At 38.2% G+C, this 16,554-nt stretch overlaps 1 protein-coding gene across 1 annotated transcript in view; it reads right to left on the reverse strand.

Annotated features, from left to right (window-relative positions):
* Positions 1 to 16,554, reverse strand: part of LOC126418739 (uncharacterized) — a 126,307-nt gene that overhangs the window by 21,322 nt on the left and 88,431 nt on the right. Inside the window, exon 6 of the mRNA XM_050085655.1 lies at positions 11,423 to 11,555. Within this exon, the coding sequence (XP_049941612.1) occupies positions 11,423 to 11,555 (133 nt within the window). The remainder of the gene's footprint in view (positions 1 to 11,422; positions 11,556 to 16,554) is intronic.

Here is a 16,554-nt window from a genome sequence, read left to right on the forward strand (position 1 = left end):
ATGAGTGGGCCCAAGTTACGGGCAACATTGCAGACTCACTTTTGGACTGAACTAGACCCTCGTACCTCCAAGTCATTTCCTGCATTGTTTGGCCTGCTGAAGAAAGACAAGACACAATGTCCATTGTATGCAGCTCCTTCCCATCACAATGTTTATTGAAAAACTGGTCAGGATAGACCTGAAGACACTGATGACAGCAATTATTATCAGGTTTGAAAGAGACTGTCATCGACATGGCACAACATTCATCTCTGTTTCCTGTGAGTTAGGGCCTTTTAACAAACACCGTTCTTACGTCATGTTACAAGGCAGTGAGTGGTTTACCACTACTTGTAGACAAATTGGACAGTCTGCTCTGATGCACTAACAAATCAGCAACTTCATTAATGATGTGGTCATGGGCAGGTCCAAAAACAATAGCTCCTGAATGAATTTTTCACTTTGCAGTGGTGTGTGCCCTGTTGTGGAAAATCAGAGCTTGGCAACAGTTTAAAGTTAAGTGCCAACTCGTGAACTGGCTGATGGCTATCAAAACAACCAGGTTGGCGTCCCACTATTAAAACTTGATAACATTGGTAATACAACTAATCCTGACATCTCTTTTATGACAATCGATGACACAATATCTCAGTTCTCACCAGGAAACATTTTTTCAAATAGTGAAACTGAAGCGTGTGACAGCGAATATTCCTTTGATTATTTGCTCATGACATAGCAAACGCAAGAACGGGAAACAGTCCATAAAAGCAATGCAAATACTAGTGACACACACCATTTGATACAACTCATGCAACTAATAACACAACAGTTTACACAGCAAAACCAGGCATTTAATGATTTCAAGAATAGTATTAGTCAACAGTTCAGTGATGTCAGCTAAACTATACATACTGAATTATCTGACGAATTATCCGAGAAGTTCACAGAGCTTGGTAAACAACTAAAACAAACAACTTGCAGGTGAGTTACAAAACCTAAGTGAAGCACATTCTCAAATTCAGGAGATGCAATCCCAAGTGGATGCATCGGTAAAAAATGTGATAAACGCAGTCAGCAAGCTGCAAAACATATGCAAACACCTACCTACAGAAATACACACAAGTTGTGTCTAAAAATGTATCAGTTAAGTTAAAAAAATAAAAATGAAATAAAATAAAAAAATTAAAAAAACCACCAGAGAGGTAAGTTATGTGCAGATGTAAAAGATATGCAAAATTTATGTAGATACTGTAGAAGAAGCTCTAAAAGAGAAAGAAAGTGAACTTTTAGCTAAAATAGATTCAGGTTTGAAGGAAGCAGAGGAAAGGTTACAAGGCAGACTTGCTAAAACTACTGACATTCCAAAACAACATATGACAGAAAACAAACCCATGCTTTAAGGAAGTTAGATGCTTTCACTGGTTACCCACAATATGGGGCTAGCCCATCGAAGGAAAATAGCGAAGGTTGCACAATGCAACAACACCTGCTGGCAGTTGCATCTGTCGAGCAAGCGCAGTTGCCATGCGCTACACCACAAGCGAACATAAACACACCTGTTACTGACAGCACAGCGTGTTTGTCAACATTACTTGCAGATGAGGGATTACTTAGGCATCGGCAATTTCCGATATCTATCTATGAAGGGAAAAGAACCCTGTGGTCTTCATTAGAGCATTTCGAAATGTTTTACTTTATACCTGGACTGAAGCCCAGAAAATTACATTTGTTGTTGGATATACACACAGGGTGACGTTCTGCTATGGGCTAAGGACATGGCGGAACGTTGCCACTATTACGAACAGTTTGAGAGAGCATTTCTGGATAAGTATTGGTCTGAGGCTGTCCAAGAGAGGCTCAGACATGAAGTATTCAACCCAGAACCATTCAATAGCAGGTATGGAAGCTTAATTTGAATAAAAGCGGACACTGGACGAACCCGATATTGCAAGTGGACGTGCTGAAAATTTTTAAAGAGCTGTCTTCCTGCCCACATTAAGGAAAAAGTCATTACCATTCCGGAACACAACAGTGAATACTTTTTATCTGTACTGGACACAATAGATTTGATATGCGAAGATAGACCAGTAAAACCCAGGCCTGTTAATTTAATACACCATAAGCGCCACAGAGTTTTATGGACCAACAAGTAAGCAATGGATTCATAGTACAACACGGATGGAAACCTTACCGCACACAGACCTATGGTAATGGTAACGGTTATCATAACAACAATAGAGAAAGCCATAAATTCAAAGGTGAATATAAAAGGAATGGGCAAAAATTTAGGAAAAACAACTACAACAGGCGAGTAGCGTATGGCCAGCCTGTACAATATGTATAGACACAAGTTACTGGCAATAACCAGCTGATGGCTTGGCAAATGCAAAACGACAACAGACAACCAAATAACCCACAGACAGCGGAATTCGCCCAGCAAAGGAACACACATACGCCAAATAATGAGCAGAGGCAAAGAGAATTTCAGTCATGAGCCTCACAGGATACTAACTGCCGTAAGTCATGGTATCCCACCATTCTGTGACCTTGGAGGAGAGTGGGGACACGAGCTTGATCGAGACTTGCTTTATCAGATACAATCATGGTAATGATGTGAGAGATGATCTGCATCAAGGTAATGAGGGTACACAGAAAAACCTGAAAGAGAGCAAGGTACAAACTACTATTAAAGCCGAAATATTTGACCTTGATGTACCCATTGTGCTTGACACAGGTGCTATGACTAATTTGATGTCTCGGGGATTCTTTCAAGACTCGAAGAAATGTGGGCGCATACCCACATTGCCAGTGCAAAATTGCAAGGTACAAAATGCCTCTGGTCAGAAATCAAAATGAGTCAAGATACAAGCCTTAATTCCTGTACAAGTAGGACAATTTTCTGTACCATGCGATTTTTTGATAATAGAGAAATGAATAGTTGATTGTCATTTCACTGTAAATAACCAATTATCTGTAATAGACCTAATCAGAGAAGTACTACTAGATGTAAAACTGAAGTTACTCATGACTGTGAAGTTGAGTTGGTAAATCCCATAGTTATGTTTGTCAACACATACAATAACGAACAGTCGGCAGCAGAAGAAGTAAACGTTGACACAATAAGCACAAAGGTAGGTGAATCAAAGAGCTTGTCTCAAGAACAGCAAGCGGAACTTAGGGAACTGATACTTGCTTTTATACATATATTTGAAAAAATACCAGGTATTATTAAGGTTTTTGCGTACAAAATAGAAGTGCATCCTCATGAAACTTTTTGTTCTACCTCATACCCTATACCAAGGACAAAGAGGGTAGCAGTATGAAAAGAGATTAACAGGATGCTTGAATAGGGCATAACACAACCATTATTTTCACCTTATTGTAGTCCTATTTTGGTCGTGAGTAAGCCACTTGGCAAGGTGGGCTTGGTCCTCAACACACGTAACATTAATAAGATTAATGTACCGGTTCGAACAGGTCCAGACAATTTAGAGGAACAGCTTATGAAATTCCATGATGCTAAATTTCTTACTATAATCGACTTCCAGTCTTCGGATTGGCAAATAAAACTACATGAAGAAATTCGGAATTATACCGCCTTCATAAGTGGGGGTAGGAGCTTTGAATTTCAAGTATTACCGTTTGGATTGAATGTAAGTGCTGGTGTATTTATCTCTGCACTTGACAGAGTGCTAGGGCCTGAACTTTTGAGTAAGGTAACAGTATACACGGGCGACCTTTTAGTCGCTACGCCCTCTTGGGTAGAACATTTAAGATTAATTAAACAAATATGGACCCACTTTTCCAAATATGGAGTAACACCAAAACTCAAGAAATCTAATTTCGGACAAGAAAAGGTAAAATTCTTAGGACACATAATTTCTTCGGAAGGCATATTGCCAGATCCTAAAAAACTTGATGCCATTAGGAACTGCCCTGTTCTTCAAAACATGAGACAATTAAAGGCATACTCAACACTAGTGTCATTTTTCAGGAAATTCATCCCTAAATAGCTTACGAACAGTGATGCTTTACTTAATCTTCTTGGAAAAAACAGACTTCGGTTATGCGACAAGCAATGTCAAACCGATTTCGAGAACATCAAGCAAGCCTTATTAAATGCTAATATTTTATTTGAATCTGACATGAAGAAAGATTTTTGTTTATGCACCGATGCGTCTTCTCACGGTTTGGTTGTGTGCCTTTTTCAAATGGTAGATGAAGAGGGAAATCTCATGCCTAAAGTAATTAGCTTCACCAGTCGCTCCTTATCTGAAACTGAATGTTCATATTCAGTTAGGGAGTTGGAGGGTTTGGCTGTAATTTGGCCCTTTAAAAAGTTTGAATATTTCACTTGGGGTAAACACACAAAAGTATACTGCGATCAACACTCCCTATTGTTTCTGTTAACTTGTAAATTGCTACACTGATGGATAGCCAGGTGGTGTATGTATCTTCAAGAATTCAATTTTGAAATAGTGTATATAAAAGGAAACCAAACTTAATAGCTGATGCTCTTTTTCAACTACCACAAGACTCAGAGGAATTCAACAATCTTTTAGAGCAGGAAGGTGAAATAAGAGCCTTGTTGATGGCAGACAAAACACTCCGACCACACTATGTCCACATGTGCGAACACATGGAGCAATTACATCAGGAAGACACACGCTGGAGCAAGGTAAGATCAAAACTTACACATAACAGTGATGAAAAGTTAAAAAGATATTTCACTATTCACAAAGATGTTCTGTTCCATAGGAACCCTCCTGAACTAGAAGAATGGCACATGTGTTTGCCAGAGCATTATGTGGATGATTTTATCTTTACACACAAAATACTTGGGGCCAGTATGGCACTGCAAAATGCACTGACAAAATAGGTAAATATTGTTATTTCCCCAACCTTAGATGAGGAGTGCTACAGCTGGTAAGAAAGTGTGTGGACCTATATACCTCGCAAACATATCAAGTGGATTGAATATGTCACTCCTTTCTTACAAGTTGTTAACAACCTTCCCCATACATCACCAGGATTTGCACCAAATGAGCTGATGTTCGATGCAAAAAGGTAGATGAATGGGAGAAACCTTTGCCCAAGATACCGATACCAGAATTATCGTTGGACGATAAAATACGACAAGCAGTGATCAACCTTGAAACCTGGACTAAATACAGGAAAGGAATTTACGACAGAAAGTTGAAACATACAACACAGTTTTATATAGGACAAAAGATGTTACTTAGAACACACCCCAAATCCACAAAAATGGGAAAACTGAACTGTAAGTGGTTATTACTATAGACTGGACATAATTGCTAAAAATCCCCTACCCAGGAGCATACTGACTGGACTCACGAAGACAAGGGCCTTTATCCACACAAAGACTTGTGAATGTTTATATGCTGAAGAAGGGCTGTACACCCTGTAAGTTGTATATATGTATAATAATATTAGATTTAGGAGGCTGGAAAAATCACTTTCCAGAATTTATGTTGTTAGTTGATAAGGAAAATTTCTGTTTGTGTTTTTTTCTTATATGTCAGATGTGTAAATGATAAGGTAACTGGGTGTAACAATGAAGAATTTTACTTTTATGTGTCTAGAGATGACGATACTTTAAATACAATGCTTCGCCTTGTGGGTAGCCCACTCGTAAATGAATAAACAAACTTGTGAAATGCACGGTAGCGCGCAATACAATACACAACTAGCAGCGACATTAGTGGTATCAGAGCGACACAACACATGTGCATTGGGGGGAAAGCTAGTCAGCAAACCGGAGCGCGTGTGCACCAGACAGACACAGCTGAAAGTGTTGGAGCACCCAAAACAAACAAATCCTATGAGCTACAGACTGTACTAACATTAGTAAAGCATATTGCATAAACAGGGACACAGAAAATTAAGGGGGAGTCTATACTACAACTACGACTATCTACACAATACACACAAACAAAGATAAGCTAAGGAAAGGGATCCTAAACTACGAAATATTTACTGAAGTTAGCCCACTATATATATCATATCTATATATTTACAAATTTAAGTACTGAAAGTAGACACACTAATTATATTGAGAGACCAGGAAACTCTTGCTGCAGGTAAATAAGTGAGTACAATATAAGCGGCAAACTGAATAAGAGGTTGCAGCACGCCTATAATACACTTTATCTTTCAGATTTATAAGGTAAGTAGAGAGGCACACATGCGTTAAATGAGTTGGTGATAGCACGACTGCACATTGAAGTAAATGAATACAGGGTTGAATATATGGAAGAGGTATTACTAGCCATCAAGCCACTGTACAGTTATTTATGATGATTTAGTTTAAGTTAGTATTAAGATTCTCTTCCAGGGAAAGATGTAGTGACATGTCCTAAAGTGAAGAAAGATAAATTCTTGTACACTGTTAGGTACAATATAAAAATAAGAAGGACTGCACAGCAGGACAAATATAGTTATAAGTTTATGATACGTATGAATATGATAGTGTGAAAGTATGTGTAGAAGAAAACAGTTGCAGTACATCACATATCACGATGCTGAACGAAGGTTGAGCTCTACCAAATAATCAAGGGATCAAAACCAAACTACTGTGAGTGTTGACTACCCTTGAACGTGTCAAACACCTGATTTATATTGATTTTTTTTTTTTTTTTTTGCATTTTTGTTACTTATGTAAACACTGTTTTATGCTCATTGCACATGACATACAGTATTGATGATACAAATCTTATACCTCAGCATATGAAAAGGTTATCCTTTATACAATGAACATACCAAGTAAATACTGAGTTGCACTTTAAACACTGAATAAGTATTCAATACAACTGGTATCGTCAGATTTAAGTTGTGTTTATAAACAGCAAACTATTTTGTTCTTGGGATCACAGTTAAGACCAGTAACGAGATGTAACTGAGAACATAAATGCCTTTCCGTGAAATTTCCTCAACCATGTAGTGTGTATATCCTTCCTGGAGAATGCTAGAGAGGTGAGGCCACACACAATTATTTGAGCAGCACATAGACTCTGTTGTAGCAACTATTGTTTATTTTCTTAATTCTTTGAAACTGATAAATATGCTCCAACAAGAAGTCACTGTCATTTGAAATGAAATGTATGTCAATTTATGCCATAAAGGAAAACAGAATCTATTATTATATGAATGTTATGTAAAGAATGTAAAACCAAATGAGAGCAAAAAATGTACTCATATAATTGTAATTGAACAATGTAATGAAATTATAATTTAACAAAATGTATTAAAACAAAATGACAATCAGACTATAAGGTATACGTTGTTGTGGTCTTCAGTCCAGAGACTGGTTTAATGCAGCTCTCCATGCTACACTATTCTGTGCAAGCTGCTTCATCTCCAAGTACCTACTGCAACCTACATCCTTCTGAATCTGCTTAGTGTATTCATCTCTTGGTCTCCCTTTATGATTTTTGCCCTCCACACTGCCCTCCAATACTAAATTGGTGATCTCTTGATGCCTCAGAACATGTCCTATCAACTGTTCCCTTTTTCTAATCAAGTTGTGCCAAAAATTCCTCTTCTCCCCAATTCTATTAGTGCCTCCTCATTAGTTACGTGATCTATCCACCTAATCTTCAGCATTCTTCTGTAGCACGACATTTTAAAAGCATCTATTCTCTTCTCGTCTAAACTGTTTATTGAAAATGTTTCACTGCCATACATGGCTACACTCCATACAAATACTTTGAGAAAAGACTACCTGACACTTAAATCTATACTTGATGTTTACAAATTTCTCTTCTTCAGAAACAGTTTCCCTGCATTACCAGTCTACATTTTATATCCTCTCTACTTTGACAACCATCAATTATTTTGCTTCCCAAACAGCAAAACTAATCTATTACTTTAAGAATCTCATTTCCTAATCTAATTCCCTCAGCATCACCTGATTTAATTAGACTGCATTCCATTATACTTGTTTTGTTTTTGTTGATGTTAATCTTATATCCTCCTTTCAAGACACTGTCCATTCCATTCAACTGCTCTTCCAGGTCCTTTGCTGTCTCCGACAGAATTACAATGCCATTAGTAAACCTCAAATTTTTTATTTCTTCTCCATGGATTTTAATTCCTACTCCAAATTTTTCTTTTGTTTCCTTTACTGGTTGCTCAATATACAGATTGAATAACATCAGGGACAGCCTACAACCCTGTCTCACTCCCTTCCCAACCACTACTTCCCTTTCACGCCCCTTGACTCTTATAACTGCCCTCTGGTTTCTGTACAAATTGTGAATAGCCTTTCGTTCCCTGTATTTAACCCCTACCACCTCCAGAATTTGAAATAGAATACTCCAGTCAGTAACTTATATAAGCAACGATAATGGCATGTCAACAAATGAATAGGATAAGTTTATTTTTGTAGTTGTAATTTTTTTTTTTTTTTTTTTTTTTTTTTTTTTTTTTTTTTTTTTATGTGTATAGTATGTGGAAAGGGTACTTGAGAAACTTTGTGTAATGCACGGTATGAAAGACGCTTAAAAACAGAGCAAAAAAACATACAAAACTTGCCTGCAACATGTTAAGTGTGTGTAGGAGATACACGGGTGTGCACGTGATAAACTGAAGATGACAATATTTCATGCTACTTGAATTTTCTGTGCTCGACAATGTCGTAAAAGCAGCAAGAAACATACCTTCTTGATAGAGCAAAGGATCACGCCGCTGAACACGAGCTTCATGTTTTTGTGCAGTGAAGGCTACTTTGAACGCACGACACGGACACTCTGACTTTGTATTAAACATGTGAGTGTGAGCTAGGACGGTAACGGGCATCGAGCTGTGAGCGCATGCTTTGCAAGCTGAACACTGGGCAGATACTGACAGTAATGAGATTAAGTGTTCACAGCACGCACTTTGTCGTGAAATAAAACTTATGTATGTATGTGTTAAGGGAAGCTGACATGCCCATATGAATTGATAACTATATAGGATAACTGAAATGGCCGAAAATTAAAGGCTATGCCCGTACCAGCCAGGGTTTGGGGCGGGGGATTGTAATGAATCATATTATCATTATTTTTTCACTTGTTCTTATATATATATATATATATATATATATATATATATATATATATATATATATATATTGTACAAGCAATAATCTTGTGATACAAATAAAACAAGTAGAGATACGCTCTTCAATTGATTAATTTCTCTATCATCACCTGTTTGTCTTTATAAGTGGTAGCGGGCAGACATTAATATTGTTCAAAAATGTGTATTCTAACTGCACATTAAAGAAGCATTATAAAAGTTATTAGGGAGACGAAGTTTATTAATAACCACAACTGTTCATCATTTTGCCCATGCCGAGAATCTTGCATCACGAGGATTGAAGCAGAAAAGTAGAAGTTGTGTTAGCAGAGGAGAGACGATCCGAAACCAGTATTGTCATTCTAAGCTCTACGTATGACAGTGGTAGCAGGAATAAGAAGTACATAAATTTAGTAATGTTAATCAAAAAATGTATTGACTTCAAAGGTCTGTTGATATTAGTGGCAGTTAAAGTTCACTCACGTTATGTGTACCTTCCAATTTCTTTCAATTATTCTTTCCAATTTTTTTGATTGTTCAAGCAGCAATTATTAATCAGTTCCCATTACATATTATATATTATGCCCCCCCCCCCTTTTTCCTGCCACTATTCAAGGTCCAAGTGACCCTTGACATGCACCAAAAATTAAGATGCTTTCCTTAGCACTTTTCCTCATCCTTATATAATGAAGGCACTATGTCTTTATTATTCCACTTCTGGCAATAAATAAGCAGAATATTACTTCTATGGAATACGCTGTAGTCTTCACATGATAATTAAACAATGGAAAGTCTTGGCTGGAATAGCAGCAATATAATGAAAAGGATGGATTGCTGCTCACCATACAGAGGAACTGCTGAGTCACAGACAGGTACAATGAAAAGACTACTGTACTTTTAAGCTTTCGGCCAAAATACCTTCTTCCAAATTTGAAAATGCAGACATTCACACAAGCACAACCCATACACACACGACACTGTCTTTGGCTGGACTGCAGACAGAAACTGTGCCTGGTGGGAATAGCAATTAGGCATGGGTGGTGGGTGTAAGAGAAGGCATGGGACAGGGAGAGGAAGGGGCAGCAGGGTGAGGGTGAGGAAAGTATAGTGCCGCTTGTGGGAGCATGCTGGGGCATGGTGGGGACAGGGCAGGGTTGCTAGGTGCAGTTGGAAAAGGTTGGGGGAGGGGAATGGAAAAGGAGAGAATAAATAAGGAGAATAAAACTACGTTAGTGGAATAGAATGTTGTGTCATGCTACAGTGGGAGCAGGGAAGGGGATATGTAAGTGAAAGACATGGACTCTTGAAGGTTGAGGCCAGGGGGGATACAGGATTGTAGGATAAATTGAAGAGAGAGTTCTCATCTGTGCAATTCAAAAAAAGCTCTTGTTGGTACAAAGGATCCAGATGGTGCAGGATGTGAAGCAATCACTGAAGTGAAAATGTGTTGGGCAAGCATGTTCAGAAACTAGCTGGTACAGCTGTATATGGATCACAGTTACTTGTCTGCCATTCATGCGGACAGATAGCTCGCTAATCACATTACTGCTTTTGGAGCCCTGCCTTTGATGGGACAAGACACACCTGTGACTGGAATGAAGTAGGTGGTGGAAGGATGATGGACAGGTCTTGCATCAAGGTATATGCCCAGGGGCAAGGAGATAGGAGCAGAGGAGGGGTAAGGATAGACAACAATACAGTGTAGGTTCAATGAACAGCAGAATATACCACTGTGGAAAGGGTGGGAAGGAAATTGAGAAGGATATTCCTCATTTCAGGGCACAACGAGAGATAGTCGAAACCCTGGCAGAGAATGTGATTCAGTTGCTCTAGTCCTGGGTGGTACTGAGTCACAAGAGGAGTGGCTGTATGGTACATATGTAGGAAGTGGTAGGTGACTGGAGAGACAAGGCATGGAATATCTGTTTCTGTACAAGGTTGGAAGAGCAATTTCAATCCATGAAGGCTTCAGTGATACCCTTGATATATTTGGAGAGGGACTGCTCGTCACTACAGATGTGATGATCACATGTAGCTGTGCTCTATGGCAGGGGCTTCTTGGTATGGAATGGGTGGCAATTGTGACATTATTGATGGTTGGTAGGTACCTATTCTTGAGATGGAGGTCAACATCGAGGAAGGTGGCTGGTTGGACTGAGGAACAGCAGTGAAGCGGATGGGGGAGAAGGTGTTGAGGTTCTAGAGGAATGTGGATAGGGTGTCCTCATCCTCAGTAAAGATCATATGATAGAAATATGTGACTGAGTTTTAAAGTGTTTTACCAAACTAAAATTTAAAACTTTGCAAATCCTAGAACAATTTTTTTTGCAGCAGTAAACCTTTGTTTAACTGGAAATTAACTTACCTGTTGCTTTACCGGTACTATGGCAACGCAAACCCTGTCCAGGTAAAGGGAACTCACAGGTAAATAGTTCCTTTATAAAAGCCGTTTGAAGCCATTCTGGCTGGCCATGACGAGACTCAAGTTCCTGCAACACCTGTTCATACAAGCTGATTAAAAAATACTGACATAGAGTCAACAGTGGAATCATGAAAACAGAATATTTCTTCCATTGCAGTGAACAATAAAATACAATTAGTTTTTCACTGTCTACGAAATCATATCATAATTTAATATACCAAAATATGTAAGTATTTCATAGGACAAGTATATTATTGGAGTGTAGTAAAGAAATGATTTTTTCCCTTTGATAACACATTCAACAAAAAGTAATAAACAGAACTCTAATAAAATTCCAGAGTGTCACAGTCATTGTGTGCTCATAGTTTTCAGAAAAATACTGTGTTTTAGAGCTAACTAATACACAAAATACAAGGGTGAATCAAATATAAACCGGAATTTATGTTTTATGAGCCTTTTTGTAAACAGAGAGCAGCATGATCTCTGCACTTTGTTGCTTTCATTTCCAGTGATTGTTCTCCACAGTTAGAACATTTTTTCATTAATCAGAATCACAATGTCAGAGCAATAGGTAGCATCACCCGTCGTGCAACACACTGTAATCAAGTTTCTCAAAACAGAGGGTGTAAAACCACCTGAAATTTTGAAAGACTTGTGGTACTGTTCGAGATCAATACCCTGAGAAAGACTATGGCACAAACAGTTCTTTGAGGACAAGAATCATTTGAGAATTTAGCTCACCAACACCCAAGGAACAGCATGACTGAGAAAAATATTCACACTGTTAGCCAGTTTCTTGAAGACGATCACTGAGTAACAGTTGCTCTAATTGCTACTGAGGTTGGCATAAGCCGCAGTAGTGCTCAATGATCATTACTGACAACCTCGGATTTCTGAAAGTGTCCACAATATAGGTGCCTCGTCTTCTCAGCACAGAGCACAAATTTCATCATCTCGAAGAGTGCAAACAGCTACTGAAACCCAATTAACTGCAGGGAACATTTTTTGCACCAGACTGTGATCTGCAATGAAACATGATCGCACCATTAAACCCTGGAATAAAAAAAAAGCAGTATGAAATGGCACAAAAATGCCGAATCTGCACCCGCCAAAGCCAAAAGCAGTCACTCCACAGGGAAGGTTCCCATAACAGTTTTTTTATTTATTTTAATTTTAAAGGAGGTCTTGTAATTGATCTTCTCCACGAATATCATACTGGGAATTCTGTATACTACTGCCAAATTGTGAACCAAACAAAATGTACATATCATACGAAAAGACGTACATTTTCAGTTTAGGATGTGATAATGCTGCATTACAATGTACGACACCACACAGCTGCCTGAACTCAAGAAAAAGTTCAAGAATTGTTCTGTACCATACTAGAACATCCTCCCTACAGCCGGACTTATCACCTTGCGATTTTCATTTGTGTGGAGCACCAACGGAAGCAGCTGGAGGACACAAATTTGATGGCAATGGCACTGTCAAAGTGTCCGTGTGCAACTGGCTGCTGTCACAGCCCTGTTCATTTTACGAAAATAAGACCAAGAAAATGCTCATCTGCTGCAAAAAACATGCTTCCCATTTAAAAGACTATAAAGAAAATTAAGTTCGCATGGATGAATTTTTCTGAAGCTTTAACAAACTTCTAAAATAATTCTTGTTTATATATGATTTATCCTCATACATACTTATACTGCAAAATATATCATTAACCTAAGCAATTGGTTTGGTTTTCAGCCCAAGAGAAACACCACAGTTATGGTAAACTGTTTAATTGAGAATTAGGCAAATTATTAGCTAAGAGCAATAATGCTGCAGTAATCTTCTGTGACCTCGCAAAGTATCATGGTTTTAGTATTTTTCTCATTTACTTTCACTCCAAGTGCTTCGCATTTGCTGCTTCCATCTTCCATCATTTCATTAAGCACTTTCTTGTATTCCACCAACAACACCAGCTGGCAGCAAACTGTATTAACCCCACTCTATTTCCTGCAACACATACGGCTCTTATTCTATCCAAACAGTCTCCTAGATCTTTTCCAGATAGATGTTAAACAGTGCAGGTAACATGTGACATTCTTGCCTGACTCCTCATCCTATTCCGTCTGCTATTCTCCATCAATTCTGACTCTGCATTTTTGCTTTATCTCCAGCTGATGCTAATAAGCATCTATCCCATGAGTTTTCCAAATCAATAAAAATGAGTATAAATCTTCCTATTCTTTTCAATTTACAACTCACATAGGAGTCTTAGTACACCAGTAGCATTTCTCATGCTTAAACCTCTTCTGAAACATACAGCTCTTCTCCTACGATGCTGTTCAGCTTGATATACAGTCTGTCTGAGAAGTCCCCAAGTCTGGAGATCAAAACAGTATACTGGAGCAATTACAATGTATTCTGAGGATATGTATACATATCATCATACTTTGCACATATACCTGTGTGTCCCCATGTCCTCCTTGACATTTTGCAGAGCACATTAGGAATTGTGCTTTGAAAGGTTTCTTCAAAACTTTTGCACGTTTCTTCATTGGTCTTGTACTGATGTTGAGCCATGCGGGACTTAATTATTCCCTATAATGAGTAATCTAGTATGATAATGTCCAGGCTCCAAGGTGGCCACTTCATAAGGGCTGGAGATGATGTTGAAACATACCCAATACAGTGACTTCAAAATTGTTTGTCATGTAATTTGTGCACCTGAACAGCGAAGTGTGCTGGAGGTCACCACCTGCGTAAATCACACATCATGGATGTTTCCCTTGTCTTCTAGGTGAGGTTTAATCACATTTTTCATGTATCAAAATAAGAACTTCCACTCAGGTTCTCTTCAAAAGACTACGGTCTGTACAAAAATTATCATAATATCTTGGCTCATATCATAACATGAAATGGATTCCTTTCCAACTCTTGCACAGAAAGACGATTTCCCTTGGTCAAGAAAACCATTATTTCTGTGTACACTGTGACATATTTTACATTCATCATGAAATAACACTCTTGACCAAGACACACTGTTTGGAAATTGGGCAAACACAACATGACAGGCTGTTAATGTGCTAGTTTGTGTCTTAGGAAGATAATTCGGTCACAAACATCAATCTACATTCCTACATTTCCCACTCTTTTTTAATGTGTACAGACATTGTTGACTGCTGCACTTGAAGCACAGCTGCTCCTTCACAAACTGATTCCATTGGAGACTGCTCAACTGATTCAGCAATGGTGGCACTTGTAACCCTCCCATTTTCTTACGTTCATGACGTGGCCTGTCTTCCTCGACAAATATTTTGCCTTCTATCTACTTCTTCCCTCGTATAATCGCTCAGTTATTCTCTCCACTTCTCCTTTACTTTGTTCACCATCCTACTATCTGAAGTTTCGTTCTCCTTGACACTCTCCTGATGTTCTTTCCTCAACTCACTTCTGTCTGGCTGAATCAATCTCTTCTCATAATTCATTATTTAAATTTTTTTGCATTCTCTTTCATGTTTATATTTTTCCAATTCCTTCTTTCTTCGATTTTACTTATTATTTCATTCGTCATTCAAAAATTCTTCATTATTCAAAAAATTCCTTATTCTCTGTCTCTCCAATCTTTAGTCCTATCATTTGTTTCACTGCCCCTTTTACAGTAATTAAATGTAGCATGTATTATTTAAAGTTTTGCATCATTCTCCCTTTGAATATATTTTCCTGTATGTTCCTAATAGCTCTTCCTTCCCTTTTCCATCCACACTTTTTAATCTTTCATTGATGATACCTTGTTTACCACCTCCAATTTCTCCTATAAATGGTTTTCTGCTTCATTAGATTTTCCCCTTTGTCCCTGATGTTTCTAAATTGAAAATCCCCCCACCCCTTCTTTAGTCTCACAACTCTCGAAAATCTAGATTGTGACCCAAGCAGACATCTGCTCTTGGGTAACTTCTTGCATTTCTCAAGCAACATGCTTTTCTCTCTTTGTTGGATGAATAAATAGGTGCTCTGGTAACACATACAAAAGTGAATCAAATATAAATGGGATTTTATTTAAAAAAACAAATATTTGCAGAAAAAAGGTAGTTATAGTTTATTTTTCTACAAAGTTTCCTGCTTAAAAAATAAGTTTTGTCCAGTGAAGAGGTTTTCTTATTGCAGCATTGTAGACTGAAGCTGGTAGCATCAGGAGCCAATGGAGCACGAATTCCCCAATGTCCTCATCATCTCCAAATTCGGTGCTGTACTAGAGCTTCTTCAAGCGGTCCAAACAATTGGAAATTGCAGGGTGACAAGTCCAGGCAATAACCAGGATGACCAAGTTGAGTCTAGTGCATTTCCTGTAGTTTGGAGACAATTAGAGGTGCAATATGGGGCTTGGCATCGTCATAGAGGAGAGTGACATTTGAATAGACTGGTCTCACCCTCCCATACAGCTGGCAGTAGTAAGCAGCACTGATTGCGCATTGCTCATGCAAAAAAAATCAATGAGCAAAATGCCTTGCTGATTAAAAAAAAAAAAAAAAAAAAAAAAAAAATATATATATATATATATATATATATATGCCTTACCAGCCAGCTGACAAGTCATCTTGACTTTTGCTGTGGCTCCCTTGCCCTTTTTCCACCACTCCTTACTGGCTTGTTTGGATTAGGCAATGTAATAATGTACCCACGTTTTGTTGCAGGTGATGATCCCAACTCAAAAATACATCACCTTCTTTTGCAAACCTTGCTGTAAGCCTCTGACAAGTCTCCAACTACCCCAGTTTCTGATTTTCTTTCATAAGGCATGGGATGCATCTGGAATACGCTTTACAGAACTGCAGGTCATGTGTGATGATTACTTGACAGTTCTCACAGTTCTCATAACTTATTCTGATCTGTTCTGCAATTTCTGATACTCTCACCTGTCAACCGTTTTCAAGAATGACTCGAACTACACAAATGTTTTCGTCTGTAATGCTGGTCTGAGAACAGTGATCATGTTGCTGATTTTCAACACATCCTTGTCATTCCTTGAATTCTTTATGCCAGGCCAACACATGCATCCTTGACAATGTTTTATCACCAAACTGTGCAGTCAA

This window comes from Schistocerca serialis, chromosome 9 (genome assembly GCF_023864345.2).
Source record: "Schistocerca serialis cubense isolate TAMUIC-IGC-003099 chromosome 9, iqSchSeri2.2, whole genome shotgun sequence".
Taxonomy (NCBI): domain Eukaryota; kingdom Metazoa; phylum Arthropoda; class Insecta; order Orthoptera; family Acrididae; genus Schistocerca; species Schistocerca serialis.